Source organism: Ostrea edulis, chromosome 7, assembly GCF_947568905.1.
Source record: "Ostrea edulis chromosome 7, xbOstEdul1.1, whole genome shotgun sequence".
In the NCBI taxonomy this organism is placed as follows: domain Eukaryota; kingdom Metazoa; phylum Mollusca; class Bivalvia; order Ostreida; family Ostreidae; genus Ostrea; species Ostrea edulis.
This window is the reverse complement of record NC_079170.1, coordinates 83944107-83969800: the sequence shown is the minus strand read 5'-3', so window position 1 is coordinate 83969800 and position 25694 is coordinate 83944107. Positions and strand designations below refer to the sequence as shown.

The 25694-nt window shown below is 33.8% G+C and overlaps 1 protein-coding gene and 1 long non-coding RNA gene across 2 annotated transcripts in view; one reads left to right on the top strand and one right to left on the bottom strand.

Moving 5' to 3' along the window:
• Positions 1-4552: 4552 nt before the first annotated feature.
• Positions 4553-25694, top strand: part of LOC125654636 (exoskeleton protein RP43-like) — a 38590-nt gene continuing 17448 nt past the window's right edge. Inside the window, exons 1-4 of the mRNA XM_048884627.2 lie at positions 4553-4577; positions 19074-19171; positions 20098-20191; positions 24091-24197. Of these exons, the coding sequence (XP_048740584.2) occupies positions 19111-19171; positions 20098-20191; positions 24091-24197 (262 nt within the window). The 5' untranslated portion in view covers positions 4553-4577; positions 19074-19110. The remainder of the gene's footprint in view (positions 4578-19073; positions 19172-20097; positions 20192-24090; positions 24198-25694) is intronic.
• On the bottom strand, positions 8316-11432 carry LOC125654106 (uncharacterized). Its single transcript, XR_007362191.2, has 3 exons — positions 11236-11432; positions 10568-10623; positions 8316-8543 (listed from the first exon to the last, which is right to left on the bottom strand). It is a non-coding gene; the product is annotated as an uncharacterized LOC125654106 (long non-coding RNA).

Genomic DNA, 25694 nt, shown 5'->3' with positions numbered 1-25694 from the left:
TGCATCGTCTTGAGTGTAATTTTCAGCCAAATGGTCTTAAATGAATCATGACTATTTTTAACCACATCTATTCATAACCAACCACACAAACAATAAATCAAAAAATTGTCCTAGTCATCAGGGAAGTCTGAAGGTAGTGAGGACTAAATTCTGTGTGCACCTTGTGAAGACAAAAGCCGAGGACAAGCCCTGTCCTGCTTCTTTAAAATGACTTAACATCAATGCAATAAAACAACATCATTGCTCAAATATAGTTATTGTCTGTGATTACCTATAACATATGAACGAAATACAAAATACCTTTAATATTCTCAAGGAATACCCGGTGGTGTATACATTCATTTAACATCAAATACTTATTTTCGAAAGCAAAATGTTCACGTAAGGGGATGTTTGCTTGGAGTGGTTCATATATAATATTTATATTTAGAAAAATAGTTACTCACAAAGTTTGTACCAATGGTTTTCTATAAATAGATGCACTTGCGATATGTAATACGTACCTTAGATTTCCTGTACATATAGTAGTATCTCGCGCTATGTACTTTTTATATATTGTTGCTAGAATGAACACTGGAATTTGTTTGAAATCTTCATCGTAGTCATTAGTTCACATTGTACATGTACATCCATGTATCATATTTATAAAGTTGGCAGAGTGTTTCGCACAGTAAATAGCATACTGTAAATTCCGAGGGATAATAAGTTTCTGAGAGATTTAGAAAACATGATATACTAGGTTGCACCAATACGTAGCAATGCTCCTTTGAATTAAATCTTTACTACTTAAAAGATCATGAACATATATACATAGTATGTACGAATGTTTTGAAAACTAATGTCACCGTCGCATTCCTTGATCTTAATTGTGGCACACGTGACATAGGTCACGATAAATACAGCCACCATTACTCTCAATTCCCACTGTGATGTTGATCAGCCATTACACAGAAACACCAGTTACTATTTCTACTAATCTGATATTACACAGAATCAACAGTTACTAATTCTATTAATCTGATATTACACAGAATCAACAGTTACTATTTCTAATAATCTGATATTACACAGAAACAACAGTTACTATTTCTACTAATCTGATATTACACAGAATCAACAGTTACTATTTCTACTAATCTGATATTACACAGAATCAACAGTTACTATTTCTACTAATCTGATATTACACAGAATCTACTACCGTGGAATCATTAATGTTCGAGGGGGGCCAATGTTCGTGGGTAGCCATATATTTACTAGTTCGTGCGGATGGACTTTCAAGGTTCAACGTCATTTTAAAAATATAAATCATATTGCCATAGAAGCTATTGCAAAAAATCACTGGTTTGTGGGAACGTAAATTCGTGGGTAAAATGTATCGATGAAATCCACGAACACTGAGGCGCCACGAACAATAATGATTCCACGGTTTTTCTACTAATGTGATATTACACAGAAACCACTATTTCTACCAATCTGATATTACACAGAAACGACTATTTCTACTAATCTGATATTACACAGAAACGACTATTCCTAGTGAGGTACTTGTTTTCATTTTACATTTTATTTTACAGATTGTGTGACTGACAATGCTTTTGAACAAACACTTCATGTTTTTAATTTGACCTTGTCTTAAACGAATATAAAATATTTACCACCCTGATTCAAATGATCCCAGACTTGCACATTTATCCATACACTGTGTTCAGAACATGGACCGCACGGATATCAGTCTCGCTTTCTGATACATTGTACATAACTTGATATCTACAAAGATAGACATATTTTTTAATAAATATTCCAGACTTTTAAATGATAAAATCGTAATATCAATACATAAGGAGAGGGGGCATGTGTATGAAGCGTGTGAAAAGTGCCAAGTCTTGGGCTCAAATGACCGGCATGCTCTGCACAACTGATCTTACGTGTATACTGCACGTAAGGTAACTCTTACAAACTATAGATAGACAGCCACGTGTTCAATGAAAACAAGTTATATTTATCTACCCGCAATAGATATATAGGTAGTAATTGATACTTTCCAGTATTCATAATCATGCATTTTCAACAGAAAATCTAGAATCTTTTGTCATGTTGTCCCAAACAGAACTCCACTAGAAGTTCTTGTTCTCCAGTGTGTAAGCTAAACTGAACATGGTTCTGTTCATGTAAATATATCCTGAGCCTGGTTATGTTCATTTAATTTATCCCATGAAAAGCGACTAAATGGGGCGGTCCTTCGGATGAGTCCGCAAAAACCGAGGTCCCGTATCACAGCAGGTGTGGCACGATAAAGATCCCTCCTTGCTCAAAGGCCGTAAGCGCCAAGCGTATAGGCCAACATTTTGCAGCCCTTCACCGGCAACGGTGACGTCTCCATATGAAAAATTCTCAAGAGGGACGTTAAACAGCATAAAGCCAAATATGTCATTTAAATAAACCCTGAACATGGATGGATGTACCGTTAGAATGTCTAATCCGACACTTGTGCGATCCGTTTCAATGAGAATTCGAATACTTATTTTCATATTCTCATTCGGAATTTCAAGTGACATATTTTATATTCCTACAAAAATCGTTACTGCCAGTGTATGCTAATTCATTTCTCATTCATCCATTTTGAAAAGTAATCGTGCACTATTATATAGATAAAAACTTTATTTAAGGTAAAAACTTTTATTGGTGCAAGATGAAAGAAATTAAAATAAAAATCATAGTCAGGTGGGGTTTTCCCCATCATTATCGGCAAAACTGTAAAGGCATTGATGATTAATTACTTAGAACTAACAAAAGACACACCAGAACCAAATTATAATCACTTGTAAAAACAAAATGTCTTTGTGAAACACCGCTGAGCCGATATGGCAGCAGACGTGATGATAGGCAAGGTTTAAGGTTTTCAAAAGTAGTTCAAACACCAAAGTCAGGGTCACGAGATCTAAAATGTTAATACCAATAGAGGGTCTTGTCACAAGGAATACACATGTGAGTTGTGACACTCAATTTTCATAAATATTTTTTTCATTTAAAAAATTAGATGTCTATCTGAGTCGTTTAGGCATGTTTCCTTAGATATTGATATTATGCATCAAATCACAGCAAAAGTTGGACTCTAGAGTATCTTATTTGCAAACAAAGTAACTTTTTTATCATTCCGGGATAAATCACCCCCCAAAAAATCATATAAAATACTTGAGAGCTTGTATCACTTTTTCGATGGTGAAATCATACTTCATAAGGGAGTCACGTCAACTCGTACCCTGGCCGACTCGTACCCAGGTCAACTTGAACCCATTAAGTCAACTCGTACCCAAAAGCCAAGAGTCAATTCGTACCCAAGAATCTGGGTACGAGCTGACTTATGTTTTTGAGGTGTAGAAGTCAAGTAGTACTCTTGGTAAATTTTGAGATGTACCCCCCCCCCTTGTTTCTAGTTGGGGGGGGGGGGGGGGGGTAGATCGAAGTCAAATCGTACCTTAAGCAAACATAATTTGTTAGAACTTGTGACTAAATCATTTGTACATTATATATAAAATAGAATATGTCTAAAACAAAAACAGTAAGAAGCATTTCAAATACTCAGTATGTATTGGGATGTTCCAGAAACTTCAGTTTTACTATAAATACACCGTGAATATTGTGATATTAAGCACTCGTAAAACAAGCACTTAAAACATCGGAATTAGGACTCATCTGGAACATTATATTCACAATCATCAAGCTAGCTAAACATGGAAACCACATAACTACAGAATTTACTTTGATGGGAATTGACTGCCGATTTGTGACCGTCTTGTGTGTAAAATCGGCTTGGCATTCAAACCATCGTCCCAAACCTCGGTTTTGAGTAAACACACTCTCCCTCAAATGATGATGAAGAGAATCGATTAGACACACCTGTGGGTAACCGACGATGTATTCAAACCAGCAACGATCACTGTTACTGGATACCTATCGTAATTAGCATTTTGTTGTTGTTTTATTTTTCTTTCAATATAATTGCATATAACTTTTGCAGTTTTCTAAATTGATTTTGTTATTGATTTTTGCTGGTAAAAAATGGGATTCTGACACATAACAACTGGAAATTTTAATTAGTTTTACACTAGATTTCACTATTTAAAAAAAATGTTAATCACGGGGGCGTTTCGTAGGCGTTGCCCGCTGAGCCGCTGTCAGGGTGAACTGGGGTTCTGAAAATGATTAACAAAATCCGTGTCTCTCACATTTTTTTTCCACGCCCCTCTAAATTGAAATCCTAAATCCGATCATGCCGATAAGGCGAATTGCATTGAAGGAGTTAAATTGATTTATAAAATGTTAAATTTCTATCCTCATAATGTAGAAATGAAGCAAACATTAGTATCAGTATATTTGGAGTTTCAATAGTATTAACTTTACCCACTAACATAACAACCCAAACACATAAGTACAATGTACACAGCATACAGACAGTCGTGCACGGTGGGGGCGATGCAAATTTATGCAGATCACACACACCCTGTAAACACGAGATCGATAATCCGGTCGCGATATGCACCGCGGATCTGCAGTTATAAGCAGAAAGACAGCGGGTAAGTTTTGATATTGTTTATGTCTCGATTCTTTTTGTAGTGTAAACATTTATAAGATGTTAAGTGACAATTCACGAGAGTTACATTCTAATCAAAATAATTAACTCCCACAAATTATAATGTATATGTAATTCATTTTATCGACATGGTTGCAAATTCTGAAAATAACTTATTTTCATAATGCTGCAGGTAATTGCAAAATTACCTTGATTTTACGATTAAAGGTGATACGAACTTTTCATGCATCACCAAAAATTGCTTCTATCAGCGTGTGGAAGTGGGGTTTGTTATACGAAAAATTTACAAAATTTTCATCTTTGGTACAGAATCGAAAATTCTTATACCCAAATTAAAGATTATTCTGTTCCTTTAAGATACATTTTGATGATTCCTTTTCTGATCCCATGTGCTTGATCTCTAAATGTTCTGTAAAAAGTATAAAACTTGTGATATACTGATCACTAGAAATTAATTTAGTAGTAATCTCACTGGACGTAGTTCCTGTACCAAAACGTTTGCTAATTTGACTTGTAAATCTTCTAACGTTGTCTACGCTATTGGGTGTAACCTATGTGGCTTACTATATGTGGGAGAAACTAAGGGTTCACTTATTAAAAGAATATCGGAGTACAGATTTTTTAATAAATGATGGTGGAAACCAACTTCTTTACAAGCATTTTCATTCACCGGACCACTCCATCTTGTCTGTGAAAGTCAGGATTTTTAAAAACAATTACCATCACACAAACAAACCAACATTAACTACCACTTTTCGTAGACAAACGAGAAGATCACTGGATCAGGACTCTTAAGTACTGCATTTCCATATGAATGCAATGATAATGTATATGATTTACACGTTTTACTAGTCCAAAAGGAAATAACGTGAATGTGATAGGACTCTTTCTAAATACTCAAAGACGGAAACGCAGTCTTGAGCATTATTCATATAAAAGACCAGGTATAAATGATGTCACGTTTGATCGTCGGTGGCCGAGTGGTTAGGCCGTCAGACTCTCGACCGGAAGGTCGTGGGTTCGAGTCGTGGCCGCGGTAGGGCTGACGTTGTGTCCTTGGTAAAGGCACTTTACATGAATTTCCTCACTCCACCCAAGTGTAAAAGGGGTACTTGGCTATAGACAGTGGAAGATATTGTTAGAATGTTAGTGCTCTAGCGCTTGTAATGGCAACGTGCACTGTATGCTTTCTAGGAGGCTGAGAAAGTTCTAGATTGGTATAAGGTCTGACGGGGTAATAACGTACATTGATAATTGTAAAGCGCTTTGAGCAGCATGCGCTGGGTAAGGTGCTATATAAAACCAATTATTATTATTATTATTATTAACTTTTACCTTAAGTCAACAGATATGAGGTCTGTATTATATTCGCACAAATCTTTATTCTGTTCCATTGAGAGTTTTACATACGTTATTTGAAGAAGCCAAAGCTAACCTATACATATATTTTGCTGTACCTGAATATAGACTGAACTCTATGATTATGGATGATGCCAATCACAAGCTCTGTAAACCAGCACAGGTCATGGATGATATTCCGAAATTACATCAAGCAATATTTTTTGTTGTAAAACAGGCCAATCGTGAATTCCAACTAATTCCAAGTTCAAGTCTACTCCTTGTATTTCCTACAAACATACTTCTACTATTGCACCCCTACTAATGTTATTGTTATTTAAATTTACACCACGTGGGTTTTTTTTACCCATTAAAAGGTTAGAGGTGAGGTCAAATTCCGCAGTGAAGGAAACCGGAAATAAATCTGCCAAAGCTATAGTCATTTTCTATATACTGTAATAAACATGTATCATCAATGCAAATTAAAAAATTCAATTAAGTACTGTCATACCAGCGATGATTGTGAAATAGTGAAAAGCTCGGGAAGTTAAAGTCATTTAAAGATTTAGATTGTAGTTTAACTGATATTTAGTCTTATTGTCGTGTCATGAGGGGGGGGGTTCTTCTTTTGTTTGGGGGGGGGGGGGGGGGGGGCAACGGTAATAATTCCATTGTTTATAACATATGCAAATAAAGAAATTGGGGAGACTGCTTTCTTCCATTTTTCATTTATAGTGGTATTTAGGGTAAAGACAGAACTGCAAACATATATGCATGTATTCATGGAGAATTTGTATAAAAAAATTATCTTTGGTAGTAAGTTTTTAACACCCCCTCCCCCCTCCGAATTAAGAAATCATGAATTTTTTCGAACTTAGGAGAAAAGTTCCCCCTCCCCGATTTAGGATTTTGTAGAGTGGGCAAGTCACAGGACAAAACAATTTTTTTTTTCTCTTGTCAAGGATTTTTAACAAATCAAGTTATCTTCAGCATTGGTTACAAAAAGAGAATATTTTGCATTGAAAATAGAATTGGTGAAGAAAATGTGCGATTCCTCTCTTATAGTATAATTGCGACTCATATAAACTGCACAAAATAATATATCACATTATAAGTTAATCATCAACGTCACAGAAAAAATGAAATTGATGTTATTGTTAGATTCTATTACTACACTTCTATAGCATGCTATTTTTAGATTTATTCCTCTTTAAAGATATCTCATAAATTTTATAAGATATCTTATTAAACTTACAAGATATCTTCTAAAGTTTATGAAATACATGTATATTAATTGTATCCTTTACAATTGGATATCTGATAAAAGATGATAAAAAATGTTACATATTTTATAAGTTATCTTCTAAAACATATATCTTATGTCTTTTAAGATATCTCAAACTTAATAAGATATTTTATAAGATATCTCAAAAACGAAATTTTATAAGACATCTTGTTAACTTTATAATGTATCATATGAATTTACTTTTATAAGATATATATCATAAAACATATAAGATATCTTTCATGTATATTATAAGATATATCAAAGTTTGAGCTATATTTTTTTAAAAATTGTTTATGAGATATCTTATAAGATATGTAAGATAACTTATAAAGCTTGTGAGAAATCTTATAAAACATTTAAGATATTTTATGTTTTATAAGATATCTGTTAAACATTATATCATTTGATATACAAGATATCTTATAAAGCTTAGGAGATATCTTTCATAATTTATAATATATATCTTAAATATTTTATAAACTACATATTATATGAGATATATATCTTATAAGATTTATTATATATCGTATCAGAAATAGAAGATATTTCATAAATTATATATGAAATCCTTAAAGGAATACCGGTAGATACATTGTATAAATATGGCGTGCCATATACCTCACTTATGAATAAGCTAGATTAGCAGGATTTATACAATTATATGAATATATACATATTTTCTATATATCTTAAGAAATATCTGTGAAAAACCTAATATGCATTTTCATAAATTTAAAACTTAACGTACTAATTTTACTCTTTATGCTAAAGCAATTCATCAGCAAATGTGAATTATTACTACGGTTGTGCTCTACAATGCATGCAAGCAGGTAGTTATAGTTATACAGTATCAAAGTTGGTTAAAAAGTACTATGTACAAGTTACTACTCATAAATGGAAATTCAATGGTTGAAAATTTTCCACATTTATTGAAATATACATAGTTTTCTTATCTATATGTATTGATCAGAAAGTAAGACAATGTTACACCACTGTATCTGCAAAGGTTTTTTTTAAGTCTTAAATATTAAAGAAATTAAATCTTTAGAGTGGAAAATTTTTACAATATGTCTATATATACATAAAATCAGATGCTGAAATTTTATAAAATTTAATTCAATATCAGTATACATGTATATACATACATTTCAAAGTTATAACAATTTCTTAAAAATTCTTGGAAGTTATTTTTATAACTTTAGTCTGTGACATGCACTTTAGAGCATCCCAGATTACAGGATTTGAAGGTAGATCCTTAATGTAAACTGATGAATTCATTTAGGAATGTGCACTGCACACCAACTATTTCCTCAAAATGAATCTCTGAAAAAAAAAAATTCACAATGATCAATATAATTTATCTAAATTTTATTTTCCAGTATGAAATATGAATACTGATTGATTGTCTTAATTACTCCTTCTAGATATCTATTCTGTTTCAATTTAGTATCAATAGCATTAAAGACAAGAGGCCCATGGACCACATTGCTCACATGAGTTACCTTGGCCCATATTTAAAGATTGTTCTTGTATATTTGCATGTAAAGCTTTGATCCTTATTGTGGCCCCAACTTACCCCCGTAACTATGATTATTACAAAATTGAATCTGCACTATGTCAGGAAGCTTTCATGTGAATGTAAATTTCGTTGTCCCAATGGCTTCTTGAGAAAAAGATTTTCCCTATATTTTTGTATGTTAAACTTTGATCCCCTATTGTGACCACACCCTTCCCCTGGGGGGGGGGGGGGGGGGCATAATTTTAACAAACTTAAATCTGCACTATGTCAGCAAGCTTTGACATAAATGTAAGACTTTCTGGCCCAGTGATTCTTTAAAAAAAAATCAAAAGATTTTCCTTATATATTTGTATGTAAAATTTTTATCCCCTATTGTGGCCCCATCCTACCCCTGGGAGCTATGATTTTAACAAATTTGAATCTGCACTATGTCAGGGAGCTTTCATGTAAATATAAACTTTTGTCTTACTTTCTGGTCCATTGGTTCTTGAGAAGATGTTATATTTTCCCTATATATTTGTATGTAAAACTTTGATCCCCAATTGTTGCCCCATCCTACCTCCCGGGTGCCATGATGTTATCAAACTTGAATCTGCACTATGTCAGGAAGCTTTCTTGTAAATTTGTGCTTTCCTGGCCCAGTGGTTCTTGAGAAGAAGATTTTTAAAAGATTTTCCCTATACCTTTGCATGTAAAACTTTGATCCCCTATTGTGGCCCCATCCTATCCCTAGGGGGTCATGATTTTAATAAACTTGAATCTACACTATGCCAGGAAGCTTGCTAAATTGTAAATTTCAGCTCTTCTGGCCCTGTGGTTTTTGAGAAGACTTTTAATGAACCCACCCTATTTTGTGATTATCTCCCCAGTGAAGGGTGGCAAGTTAGGCTGAAATTAACACTATGGTTTTGGAGAAGAAGTTCAAAAGGTTGTACAGATGGACTGATGACAGCAAAAAGTGATCAGAATTGCTCTTTCAAGCTTTCAGCTCATGTGAGCTTAAATCAATTTGGAATTTTTCTTTGCTATGTGATTTATCTCTACCTACACTGCATATACACTATGCCTAATTTACCAGAAAGAAAAATTTTAATTATAACTTTACATATATATTTTATGATTTTTTTTCAAAATAGATATTTAATATAATTAACATTTTATAGAAAAGAAACAAAAATACCATAATCACAATTTGAACCTAAAGATTGTTTATTAGGAAATACAAATGTCTCCCTGAGCTCCCCAAATTTGAAGATCTCCAAATGAAACTGCCCCTTAATTATTGTACTCTATGGTATTGAGGAGAAAGCATGAGCAGAAGCATATAAGCATTTATGAACTCCGATAAGCCATATAGAAGTGTTCACAAATTATTTTATACCCTCCACCCCTAAGATTTTAAGAAAACAATTGGATCTTCCTATCCCTACAATATATGTTAATCTGCAAATGACATTGAAGTATTGTGAAAAGTTTAAGTCTAACTCTGATAATCCATATCAGAGGAGAAGCATTCACAAGCTATTTAAACATCTTCCATCCCTCTTAGATCCACTATAACTTTTAGGAAAATAATTGGATCCTCCCGTCCCAACAATATGCACATCTCCATATGGCATTGAAGCATTGTACAAAGTTTCAAGTCTAGCGGATAAGCCATATACTGTAGGAGGAGAAGCGTTCACAAGAATTTGTGACAGACAGATGGACAGACAGAAAATACAAAAACAATGTCTCGATCCCCCTGGAAGAGGGGAGACATAATAAACTAACTGTAACATCATGCTTCAAAATACTAACGATTTATATTAAGACACTGAATACTTACAATTTACACATGCAAGACACAGTACTATTTGATGGGCAGCAATTAAAACATGGCTTCTAAAAGGAAAAAAATCATGCACTTATTTAGTATGTAACAAAAAATGTAATATTATGAAATTATACGATTTGTCAGTAATTAAGATTCAGTATTCCATGAAACAGTGTGTGTCATCTGCAAGTGTACTAATTATACTCAACCAAGACAGAAATACAGGCAAAGTGATAGCATAAGCAATAATGTATCTCTTCACTAAAATATTTCTAAGATCTGCTACATGTATAATTATTAGCTTAATTCTTATAATCTTAAATTTTTTGACTTGTATCTGATGAAAGTTTTGAGGTAGAAATTGTGTTTGCGCCTTTGTATGCATGTACATAATTTGTAAATGTAGTTGTACCCCTAAGTAGATTTTACATAATAAAACACTGAACACATATACATGTACTTCATAAGTTCTGTTACATGTGTATATACAACCATGCATAAAAAGATGTTTAAATACTATAACAATTTTTTAAGAAACAAAATTATCTGCATGCAGTGTATAGCTTGGTTAAAAATTTAAGGACAGATAAAATGATCTCGCTTTGTAGACAGAATTAATTAATCTCCTTTAAAATCTTGAAAACGTAATCATTACATTCAATTATAGGAAGATGTGATACCTTGACAAATCTAGGATTCCTTTGAGGATCTCAAAATACATTTGTTCAAAGGGTGGTGAATCACTCAAAGTCCCCAAAAAGTACACTGAAAGCAGACACATGCACAAATATGTATTATGATTTGAAATTTAGGCTAAAAATATAAATTGCTGTGCAAGTCAAAATAATGGCAAGAGAAAAAGAATCCCACTTCTCTATGATACACTTCCTTGTTTTGAGGTGTACCGAAGACGAGTCGAATATACCAGTCTCATTTCAATTCAGATTGGAACATATAATTCGTAACTTTTTTCTTTAACTGTAAACAATTAAGTTTTAATATTCTGATCATTGAACTTATTTTCACTTGTCAATGAAACTTTTAGATTTAGTTTGATTAAAATTCCTTATTATAGATAAAATTGAATTACAGATGTCAAACAATGTTTCTCCTATGATCTCTTCAACAATATATGTTTATCTGAAAAACTAAGGGTAGTGTGTTTAATTTTTGGTCAGAAACACAATATTTATTTGATGCCTTAATTTATGCTTTTAAATTTTCAAAACTCCATCAACATGCAATATAATAAATATTTTGATCAGTTACAATTGTATTTAATTCACAATTTTTTTTTTTTACAATTTAAGGCAATTCAGTTAAATATATAGCACAAACTAAAACAAGTAAAATAATTAACATTGCACAGTCAGCTTTTCATTAAAGGGAACTTATAATTACAAAATTCTTTACTTTAGGTTAAATAATACTCAGTGCACACTATGATCCTAACTTGGCCAAACTTAAAAAAAAAAATCCATGTAATATGATCATGCAAAATAATTTCTTCTCCTAAATTTCTAGAACAGCTTCTGGATGATCACAGCTCAATTTTGATTTCTGAGACTTATAACTGTTTAATTATGATGTGAAATGTAATACTAAAAATGAAACAGCAAAGGTTTCTTACAGACAAAATATAGTTGATGTATATTTTAGTTAATTACAGTGTAGTGCAATGTAATCCTAATTGTGATTCAATTATTTGATTTAAGATTTTAAATTTTTGTACAGATTGTCCTCTAACATACAGATACATGACTAATCTAAATATGAAAAAGATTATTGATATTATTACATGTGTGTTTCTGTAATTATAAGTTTGTAATTGGAATAAGTAAATCTAAATTAATTAAAAAGATCAGAAATGCATGTAGGTATTTCATTCATAAAAGGAGAATTGTTTTTTTTTTTTTTTTTTTTTAGAAATGACTTATGAAAATATGTACTGCTTATAATGTATCAATAAAGGAAAAAGTTATGATGTATATCCATGTATATTGTCCCGTCACATTAATATATGTGTTAATGATTAATATATATCATAAATGCTTGCATAAATAAACATTAGTAATACATATGTGTGGTTACAGAAACTCAGAGCTATAAACTGCCAATCTGTAAATGAGTATGAGACCTGCACCACTCAGAAATTTTAAATGTTTTCTACTATGATTTTATATAAATCAAAGACTGCGATATTTTGCTACATATAAGAAGATTGATGCATGATCTGATAAAAAAATTAATAAATAATTAATGCATTGTCCACTGGTGTCTAATATGCACATTTTTTACCAGATTTAATATACATGTTAAAAATGACAATTACAACCCTGCATTAAATACAGGGAGGGTCCTGTTAAATATAATGCACTGTCCCCTGATGTCCTTTCCAGTTTTGTGATCAACTTTTAAAATTATCACTGGTACATTATATACTTTGGCAATGGTTACTATATATATACATGTATACATCTAGTCATGTTCTAATTTCCATTTATTGTTGCTTTCCCTCCACTTAAAAACAATCCATAATTGGTCACCTTTGAGCGTACATACATGTAGTGTATGAAAAGGGTGCTATATAAATATGGTATTATTATTAAATCATATCATGTAAGGAAAAGTTGGAATTTTTCATTTACATATGTACCAAATGATAATCATACAAATACATGTCATATACTTTTCATGCATTCTAATTTTCTTAGATGTGCTGCATGCATCAATGAGTTTAATTATCAAAATCTTTACATATCAAAAAATTATGAATGGGTAGTATACACACACCCTGGTCACCACAATAGATCCAATCAATAAAATTTACTTTCTTCATAAAATAAATTCACTTTATCTATACTGCTAGATTAGGAAAATGATTATGTTTCCATCAAAGAAATATTAAGTTTAGAAGTTTTAAGATACTTGCAATGCATCTTTCTTTGCTTGTAACATGCACATTCACAGTTACATACATGTATATATCTCAAACATGAAACAGACTATAATATTTTCTGCGTGGAAATGGTAAATTGTATGCAACATTTCAGTGTTTGATAAATTGAACACAATCCCTATGCAACATCAAAATTTAATTATGGCATTTGAAATAGAAAGATGTCCTCTCAATATTTTTTTTCACGATAACCAAGACTTCTTTCAAAGTTGGCCTAGGTCCAAATCTAAGGACGATAACTCTTTCTTACCATTTCTTATTTAAGCTTTATTAGCTGATGGCATTAGGAAAATAATACATTGATACGTAGATCTATATATTGCAAAAACAAATAAAGCACAATATACCATAATTTCTAATTGATACTTATATTAACACTGGAATTCCTTAAAGCAAATCCATATCCGGTAGAAAATTCACCGGGTCTCAGGTAGCTCGCGTTGGAGTCTCGGAGCAGCGAGATTATATTTCATTCGATAGTCTTTGATTTTACGCTCTACTGAACACCGATAAAGAATATGTTCCGAACACGTTAGTAGGGGTGTATTGCATCTACACTTTTTATACGACCGCATAAAAATGCGAGCATATTATGTTATACCGATGTCGTCCGTTTGTCTATCTGTCCGCATGTCCCTTTAACATTGTCTTCGCTACGTTTCCTAAACCCTTTGGGGGATTTTGATGAAACTTGGTACAAAGAACGATCACAATGTGGACATGTGCAATTTACAAGAAGAATGCTGCACCACCCTTTTTGAAGGAGTTAGGGCCATTAAACGTATATTTATTTTATGCAATTACATTGTATTCGCAACTCCTCTTGAATCCGTTAGGGAATTTCAATGATAATTAGTGCAAAGGAAGATCACAATATGTAGATGTGCATATTACCAGGGGAATGGTGTCCCACGATTTTGGAAGGAGTTACAACCCTTATATTTAGATTTGTTTAATGCAAATTACATTGTTAATGTAACTCCGACGAAATCCTTTTCTGCATGATCCATAATTTATATCAATCCAAATCATTATCCATGGATATGGATTTACTTGTTTAATTTATTGGGTCAATAATGTATGCGGGCGTATCATGTACCGGTTTAGCGGTGCCCTAATTTTGATTGTATCCAAACTAGACAGTGCCTAGATATAGGCCATCTTATGCTTAATCCACCTACGTGTTCTTCTTCTTCGTCTTCTTTCAACTATAGTCCAGCTTGACATGTCATTATTGGTGATGTTGATATAGTTGAAAATGAGGACCTCAAATCACTTTTTAAAAGGTCATAAATACAGAGAACCTTGGTCCTCCTTCAATTGGTGATATAACTTAATCTCTATTATGATTTCCGTCGACGATTATGCCAGACGATAGGTTAAATATGAAAAAGAAGAAACTGCTACTTTGTCAGAATGGATTAAAAGCACAAAAAGAATATCAAAATCCCGCATTAGATACATCAATACAAAAAGTATGTACATTTACCATCTATCCTGCTGTGTTTAGTAAACCAGAAGTGATAAAAGAATTAGATAGGTTACATGAGGAATATGTTTTGGTTCCAGCTGACTAAACTTGTAACAACATTGTCTTTGTTTGTAAAGCTCATTACCGGTATTACAATTGTATTTTAACCGAACTTGGCATTAATTTCACTTTTGGTAATCCAACTGCCCTTTCAAACGATGAACTTCTTTAACACCATGCTTCAGTTTTAGACACATTTAACATCCCAGTCAATGGGTCGGATGAAAATGAGTTATCGTACTTATCCTGGATTAGTAAACTTTATAAAACCCTTACAAACAAAGATGCATTGCTGGATCCAGTAAGTGCTCTACCAAGCCTCTATCTTTGCTCCTCCCGAAAACGTTAACATCTGTGAAGGAGAAACTTGAAACGTACTGTGCCACTACATATTCCAGAAATGGTGGAAAGCGAATGTCGATTCTAAAACATTCTTAAGACCTATTAGTAAAGTTGAAATCGCAAAACTTTTCTCAGATCAGCAACATCAAAACGGATGACTTTTCAACACTTAACACAATCATTCCCCACGATCAATTAAAGACTAGACTTTATGACATCATAAACATTTGCTTCTTCAACAAAAAAGGAAAACGAAAATATTCATATCTAGTGATCAGTCATCTAAAAAGCCTCTTTCTTAAACACCACTCTGATTTCACGAACAAGTACTCCGACGTGGAATTTGAAAATATGGCAGGGTTCCTTATTGACGATATCTTCGTAGTCTTTGATGATAAGGTCTTCCAACATTCTGTTGGAATTTTCATGTGCATGAATTGTGCTCCATTATGAGCTGATCTGTTTTTATATTCGTATGGTGCAGAAGTTATTCAAAACACTTCTACATAAAACGAAAAAATCTCTTGCTGTGGCCTTCAATGCGACATTTAGATATATCGACGACGATCCATCTATTATCAATGGTAATTTTCATTCAAATGTCGATTCGGTATATCCCCGGGCACTCGAAATAAAAGACACATCAGGGTCATCCATTCCTGCTTCATGGTTTGATATTTCATTGAAAATAGATATTAATGACAAACAAACAACTCAGGTTTATGATAAACGAGATGATATCAGCTTCTCGATCGTCAACTTCCCATATTTATGTCACAATACTCCATTATCACCTGCATATTGTGTTTATATCTATCAACTGATTTGATACGCAAGATTTTGCTTTGTGAATGATCAGTTTTTAAATAGAGGCAGGCTACCTACGAACAAGTTGATGGTGCAAGGGTTTTAACAGTCTCGTTCAAAGTCCACATTTCGGAAATTCTATGGTCGTTATAACGATCTAGTTTGCCAATAACCTATCATTGGGTCAAATGCTGTCTGACATGTTTCATACCGACCGTTAGGCCGTTCTTGACACACTGATTTTGACTTCGGATAACTGCGATTGCCTGATCAGGATATAGGGCTCACGGCGGGTTGAGTGGTCGAAAGGGGATGCTTACTCCCCCTATTCACCTGATCCCCCGTCTGGTGTGTCCAGAGATCCGTGTTTGCCCAACTCTCTATTTTGTATTGCTTTTTGGAGTTATGAGATTGATCACTGTTCGTTATCTTCACCTTTCACCTTACCAATCTCAGGTAGGACTAATTATGTTCATCAATGCAAAAGTTAACTCTTCCCGGTGATATTCTCTTGTTACCGTGCAATAAAAATAAACGAAAAATAGAAGACAATATCAAAGATATTAAGATATTAATAAGACATCTAAAAAATGATAGCCATAAGAAATTTAAATCAATAACGATAGTTGATAAAAAAAAAAAATTTAAAAAAAAGGAGAAAAATAACAAATTTGTACCAACTCCTGAAACCGAGAACTGGCAGTCTAAAAGTCATATAATCATCGGATATTTCCGTAAGGTAGACGGTAAAATGATATATTATAGAATCACAGAAAACTGACGAATGAGCCTTGGTAATGTCGGATGATGGTCAAATCAATTAGCGGATAATTCTGGCACGTATAGTGCATATAAAGCGGTTAAAAACTGTACTAGTTCACGGTCCTGTTAACCAGTATGTAATAAACTAGCACGTGAAGCTAGAAAACTGGAATTAAAGTTAGAAATGAAATGAAAAATATGGCTGTAGTATTAGGGAAATTATCAAACGAGTCGATTATGGTTAGAATGTGGTAATGGCTTAGACCATTCTAGTGAAATCAGTGGGCTTGTTGATACCTTAAAGGTCGAATCACTTCAGTCTGTGTATCCAGAATTTTTCTTTTTACTTTTTTTTTGGCATCTTTTTTAGCATTTAATATACCAGTCAATGGAACAACAGAATATAAGTCACTGCACCTATACTGTATTCCTAAATTTATCAAAAAAAACCCTTATATACGGTATATACATGTTTGATCGAGTAAATGTTCTATCAAGCCCATATCTTTACTCCTTGCATAAACGATAACACCTGTGAATGAAAATCTTCAAACGTATTGTGCCAGAACTTATGCCATGAGTGTTGTAAATCAAATGTGGATTCTGAAACATTCTAAAGAACCTTTAGTAGATTTGAAATCATAAAACTTTTCTCAAATAAACATCAAAACGTACGACTTTTCAACACTTTATAAACACGATCATTCCTCACAACAAATCAATGACTAGATTATTTGACGTCATATATAGTTGCTTTTTTAAGAAATATTCATATCTAGTGATCAGATATCAAAAAAAATACTTTGTTAAAAACCACTCTGATTCTACGCACAAGTAATCTGAAGTTGATATTAAAAAAGATTTCGGAGTTCCTCATAGACGATATCTTCGTAGTACTTGGTGATCAGGTCTTTCAACATTTTGTTGGAATTTCCATGGGCCGGAATTGTGCTCCTTTGATAGCTGACAGGTTTCCATATTCTTATAGGCAGTATTTATTCAAAAGCTTCTGTATGAAAAGGAAAAAATCTTGCTGTGGCCTTCAACTCAACATATAGATATTACGGCGATGTTTTATCTCTGAACAATAATGATTTTCATTCATATGTTGATTCAATATATCTCAGTGAACTCGAAATAAAAGACACATCAGAGTCGTCCACCTCTGCCTCATACTTAAATATTTTATTGGGAATAGATATTAACGGCAAGCTAACAACTCAGCTTAATGACAAACGAGATGACTAAGCTTCTCGATCGTCAACTTCCCATATTGATGTTGCAATATTTCATTATCACCTGCAAATGGTTTTTATATTTCTCAATTGATTCGATACTCAAGACCTTCTTCTGCGTGTAATCAGTTTTTGAATTAAGGTAGGCTATTGAAAAACAAGTTGATGTTTGAGTTCGTTTCAACAGTCTCGATTAAAGTCAGCATTTTTTAAATACTATGGTCGTTCCAGCGATCTAGTTAGTTTGCCAATACAACATGTCATCGGTTCAAATGCCGTCTGAAGTGTTTTATATCAATTTGCAGGGCGTTGACTGTTAGAAAAATGTAGAAAATGCCCGATGCAATAATGCACCAATATTTCAAACTCCTCCTTTCTTATAAAAAGAGTTACGTTTAACCGGTGATTTGTACGATAAAGGTTATTATAATGGCAGCATGCATGATCGGAAAGATTTATAGATACCATGGTTATAAATGAAAGATTTCTAACAAACTCCTTGTAATGCAATGTTAGTTTCCTTCTATAGGCACAGAGAGAGAGAGAGAGAGAGAGAGAGAGAGAGAGAGAGAGAGAGAAAGAGAGACTCAATGAGAGAGAAATATATTCAGAAAGAGAGAAAAACTTCCTTGAAGCACCAATAAAATGTTTTGAAGCTATCTGTAACGTGTATAAAATTGACTACATCTATTTAAATGTTCCATTAAAACCTGGATATTTTACACTTGTAGCAGGGTTTTTCAGTTTCAAAAGGATATTGCGATTGTTATGCATAAGCATAAAATTTTCCGAAAGTTTCTAACACAAGACTATTGTGTCCAAGAATACTAATCAGTTCATATTTCTTCATTCTTTTACTCTTGAATTCATACCTTTCTGTAGGACTCAACCCAGCGAGAAGTGCAAAACAACGTACAGCATGAGAATCGCAGTGGTCCTCTGTTTCCTGGCCTTCGTGGTGATAATTCACGCACAGTCAGGTGAGTGTGACGTCAGAAATTTCTTACTAATAGTTAACTCACGAAAACAGAGGACTTTACTAACAATAGTTATTATATATGTAAAACTTATACGGTACCAATTTTGATGAAAGGTGAAAATAACGAACAGTGATCAATCTCATAACTCCTATAAGCAATACAAAATTGATAGTTCCGCAAATACGGACCAATGAAAGAAAGTTATTATTGTTAACAGACGAAACGTCGTTCATATATCGAAATGTTGAATTGAAGGTCACATCAAGAGATCTTTTCTTCTCACGTAGAAGTTTGTGAATAAATTCGGCTTCATATGAATATAGGAACATGTCAGCTAACAACGGAGAACAATTCGTGCCCATGGAAATTCCAAACAGATTGTTGGAAGACCTGATCACCATAGATCACGAAAATATTGTCAATGAGGAACTCTAGCTTATTTCTAATTCATCTTCGGAATACTTGTGCGTGGAATCAGAGTGGTGCTTAACAAAGTCATTTTGGATGACTGATCACTTGATATGAAAATGCACCAGATGCACATTTCAACAAATAATGTCTCTTCAGTGATGCTTAAGCCGAAATATTGGAAATCCGAAATAACAAAAAACTTATAAGAACTATCAAGAAAAACAAAGTGCCGAATTTATTCCGCTGCATCTTGATCTTTTTTTAGGACGAAAGGTAGTAACAGGTGCAAAGAAGGATTCTAATCCAAATAAAGATACATCGAAATAGATATTTAATAACTTAGTTGTATCCTGACTTATTACTACGTGACATTTTGATGACCCCAGCGAAAATTCAAGTTTCGGTCAGGTGACTGTTTAGGTATTTTCCCCTGTTCCACCAAACTTGATTACTTTGCACTTTTTGTTCGAATGTCAGTTGATAATGTTTTCTGACATTCAACTTCCGTTTCCCAGAAACACTCCTAACATGTGCAGCTTCCACGACTACTATTTCCTTAACTCAGGTGTACGGAGTATACAAGTTTCAACCAGCCGGGTCCTATCCTGCGTAAGTATTCGTCTACATCAACTTCCGGTTCATATGGTAAATAGTATCCATGAAAAGGAGAAAATAATGAACAGTGATCGTTCTCATAACTCCCCCAAGGGATACTAAATTAAGAGTTCGGCTAATACGGACCTATGGACATACCAGATGTGATATTGGGTGCCTAGGTGGAGTAAGGTAAAACTTATACGGTACCAATTTTGATGCACCAGATGCGCATCTCGATAAATAATGTCTCTTCAGTGATGCTCAACCGAAAAGTTTGAAATCCGAAATAACTATGAAGTTTTAGATCTAAATATAGCCCAAAAACAGCGTGCCATACAAGTGGAGCCAAATTCGTCCAAGGATAAGAGCTATGCATGAGGGAGATAATCCTTAATTTTGAAATGAATTTCTAAATTTATAACAGCAATTAAATATACATCCGTATTTTCAAGCTAGTAACGAAGTACTTAGCTACTGGGCTGTAGAGACCCTCGGGGACTAACAGCATACTCTGTCGACAGCTTATCTCCCCGTAAATCCTGTATCTTGATCAGGTAAATTAAGGAATCCCTAATTAAAATCAGAGTATAAAGAAGTCACATGATTGGAATGAAACACATCAGACAGCATTTATGTTATATTGGCAGACTGGACCGTTATAACGACCATATAGTTTGCAAGACTGTGACTTTAAACGATATTGTTGAAACTCCGGTGACATCAATACTTGTTTTCTGTAGCCTGGTTCGATTTAAAACTGACCATACGCAGCTCTTGCGTATCGAATGAGTTTAGAGATATAAACACCATATGCATGTGGTAATGGAATATTGCTATTTCATGTACATAAATATGGAAGTTGATGATTGAGAAGCTGAAATCATCCCGTCTGTCATACAGTTAAGTTGTTAGTTAAGGTCTATGTTCAATAAAATATCTTAGTATGAAGCAAATGTTGAATACTCTGTGTTGTCTTTTCTTTCGAGTTCACTAAGATACATCGAATCGAGATATGGATGAAAATGATTATTTTTGATAGATTAAACGTCGTCGATATATCTAGATGTTGCGTTGAGAACCACAACTAGATATTTTTCTCATGTAAAAATCTGTGAATTAATTCTACCTATATATAAAAACAGGTCAGCTAAGAGAGGAACACAATTCGTTCCCGTGGAAATTCCGAAAAACTGTTGGAAAACATGACCAAAGGTTACGAGGAAAATGTCAATGAGGAACCCCAGCATCCCTTTAGCTTCAGCGTCAGAGTACTTGTGCGTAGAATCAGAGTGGTGTGTTACAAAGCAATTTATTGAATGTCTGACCACTAAATATGAATATTTCCGTCTTCCATTTTTGTTGAAGAAGCAACTGCCGATGATATCGAAAAATCTAGTATTTAATTTTATATACGATCGAGTTATTCCTTGAAAATCGATTAGTTCCAAAAACCTCGAAAATATTACTACTGGACGGAGAAAGTACTGAAGGTTTCATTTTCTACTGATTGTTATGGTATTGTTGGTGTTGATTTTTGACAATTACCATATTGATTTTGTTCAATTCGACAACTGGTTCTGATAACGTCTGATAAAAAATCGAAAGGTTTACTTGCAAATCCCTTCGACGTGAATAGATCATTGGGCAAAGGTGAACTGGAGATTTCAAACTTGAGACGGTTGTAATAATGTTTTTGTCATTCAGTGAAAACTTATGCATCTACCCACTTTCGACTAATTGTTAAAAAATTGACTTCTATCACTAACCGTTCAAAGTATTATCTTTTTTTTAAAATAATACTGACTACGAGCCCGATCTAAAGTTGCCCGATCAGTTATTGTGTAGTACGTTTTACATGTTTTAGTTGCCAGATTTGGTGTTTTAATACGCCAGTTTCGAGATACGAACTCTTCTTTGTATGAGGTGCATTTAGTGGTACTTTGAATGACTAAGTGGGACAGAGTGGACCTACAGTCATCGAGGTAGACGATGAAATGTATTAAAAGCGGCTTATCTTTTGATATGTAAATGTGGGAAATACAAAATACTATCGAAAGAAATGTTTTACTAAAGTGGAAGCATAAAAACAATGTCGTATTTGCAAGTAATATCTTAGATATGGTACTTATGACCAACGAAATAACGTTATACGATAAGAATTCTATGTATTTAATTACTCCCTAAATACTTATAACTTACTTAGTTTGTGTATCAGTCGAATTCGGGTGATCAAACAGCATTTGAGAAACTTACTGAATACATTCACTTACGCAGTGATGAATATTAGTCCCATTCCCGCGTGTAAACAAATTGTTTCGCGCCTCACTATGTACGAGAGTTCTCCAAAGGGAAATAACTCAGGCGTATCTCGAAACCGGCGTATTACTGTAGTTAGTTTTATGATAAACGGGAAAAATGACGTCCCTAACCATACGATTTGGTGTGATAGTTTAGTTATTTACAACAATGGACGTCCAGGTATCATTTTGTAAGCTCTTGTCGCTAACGTAGAATGTTAAATATTGACATCTTCGCGGCCAATAGAGCACGGGCCTCTGTTTTATGTTCAAATAAAAATAGTTATAACGACTCCTCAAGTGTCAGAAGGAGGTATGTTTGATTTTGAATTTGAAAAAACAAATGTAATTTACTATATTCTATTTTTCGATTCAAAATAAAATCATTTAATATCAAATGTAACACACTTTTTCATTGGTTGAATAATCAATGGTATATTGTATCCAAAAATAAAAGAACTACTTTTTACTGGAATGTTAGGGAAGTCTCTGAATGGTTCGTATTCTTAATTATTGTTGTTATGTAATCATTCGTTATTTTAGAATTGTTTCTGTTTGACAAATGTATTGTGTTTCTCCTATTTAGGTATATAATAAGTTATTGGGTTTATTTAGCACTGTCCAATACATGTAAATTGACAATTACAACACAGTATCTGTCCTTTATAAAAAATAATTCACGGTAATTGTCAATGTATTGGACACTTACAGGTAACTTTGTAAATACAAGTGGATATTTCAAAAACACAGAGATATCGGAAAATAATGGAAAGATTTAAACGCATATTTCCTTTTCTGCTCCAAGTTTAAGATTTACATTTTTGGACTTAATGCCAGTTCCTCTCAACAAAATTTCTAACTGACAAACGGTCCTGAAACTAAATGAGTGGCACTCCGCCTACAGCTGGCGATGCCACTAAACAAAACAAAATAGATGAAGGAACATTTGTATATTGCTTTACGTTCTATTTAAGACTTTTTTACTCATTTTGACTTATGGGTGGCGCTCAAGGCCGTAGAAGTAAGGATTTTCCTGTCTATATACCGTGACACGTGACCTCCGTTTTAAAGGTCATAATAGAACGGATTAGTAACATGCGCACCTCGTCACGAAACAGTCACTGATTTTGTGAATGTCTGAGATTTACAAGAATTTGAAATCGAATTCTGGAGCTTCCGGATGGGAAGCGAGCATCCTAACCACTAGACTTCTGTAACCGATTACGGAGTTTTGTTTTATTAGAAATGAATGAATCATCATTATCGTCATCATTATTCTCAACCTACTCCAACATCATTATCATTATTATCATCAATGAAAAATGCACATTGTATTTATATCTCTCAGCTGATTCGATGCACAAGAACTTGTTTTGCGCATGATCAGTTTTTATACACCCGTCTTTAGACGGGACGTATTATGGTACAGCGATGTCTGGCTAACGGAGGGTGTGACCGGACGATACGGGATGCTTACTCCTTCTAGGCACCTGATCCTACCTCTGGAATATACAAGGGTCGGTATTTGCCCAACTCTCTATTTTGCATTTCTTACAAAAGTTATTATTACATGTATTGTTCGTTATATTCACCTTTCATCAATACTTTTTACAGGACCACAACTTGTCAATGGTTATTCCAAGTAGAATCTAGTTCCAGGATAACATTTGAAGTTACCAACATTTATGTTCATTGTGGGGATGTCTTAAAGTTTTTTGATGGTAAGTGTTTTACACACACAGACACAGATACACGCACGCACTCACGCACACACCCACCCCCCACACCCACATAGAGAGAGAGATAAAGTGGAGAGGGATAAATCACTTAATAAATATGCATCCAACTAGAGGGAGACACTGTTCTGGCAGGTGGCCTCGGTTTTCAAAGTTTGTGGAGTTGCCTTCACATCTATTTTGTTTTAAATCTACAGCCAAAAACGAAGACAGAAGAAAAGAACGTCATCCCAATGTGTCCAATATTTGCAGATAAATGTCAGTGTAAGACTTTAAGATATCTTTCCTTTCAACTTCAAAATCTTATCGATGAAGGACCCTTTATCCTTCAACACATGGGTTCACTTTATTAATTCAAACATACAATCTAGTCATTTAGTACTACTACATAAAAAACCAATGGGGTTCACCCGATATATGTATCTTTACGTGTCGAAATAGCTAGATACGTATGTTACTAGATTTACTACTTACACAACTAATCAAAACATTTTATATCCTTCAAATGAAATATTAGGACAGGTAGGGTGTTTATACACAGTAATATAAAGTATACCTTTGTTTACAAATGGGGGATAAAAAATTTTATGTTATGATAAAATTGTTCAATTTTGACCCTGTGTTACCACGGAGCTCTATCCAATCATCGATTAAACGGCTGTGTACGTTTCGTGCATTTTATTACATGTAGTTTTCATTTTGATTATCAGAAAGACGAGGACAACGTAATCAAATGAGCTATGTTTAACAGGCAACATCAAATGTAAAATAAGATGTTCCTTAAACAACATTCTCATCTTCAATTCTTCACTATTTTGACAATATGCAATACAACTTAAAGAAATACAGCGTTGCAGGGAAAGGGGGAGCTTTGTTCTTGGAGAGGAAGTGTAGTGAGTGGTTCTAAATCAATAGATACCAAAGTACTCGAATTGAAACTACTTGTAATATAGCTTTCCCAGGTATTACCCTGTATCAGATGGTATCAATGTGACTAAAGTGGAGAGATGGCCAAATATAGAAGATCCATTGAATGGTTGTTTTTCGTTTCCTCGGTAATTTGTCACTCATATTGAGACGTCTCCATCAATACCAAAACTTTAGACCTATGGTTAGCTCTCAGGGCCGTAACAGTGGGTTTTATTTAGCGTTCCAATGCCTGCCGTGACACGGTGCCTCCGTTGTTAAGGTCATATCCCAAAGAACCTCCTTCGACGAAGGAACAATCACTACATATGTTAACGTCTTAGGTTTGATGCAGCCATGACACGAGTGGGGCTTGAACTCACGACCTCCCGGTTATGAAACCAAGAATTCGGTGACATAGTTTGATACTTAATTAGTACATGTACATGTATCATTAAAGCATAATGCTTGCACTGAATAACCGAACTAATGCCGATTTTTTTTTCAAAACACAGGCAGACACTTATTTAGTCTTTGCCTTCAATTGTACGTTGTGAAAATTTGGATACATTGAAA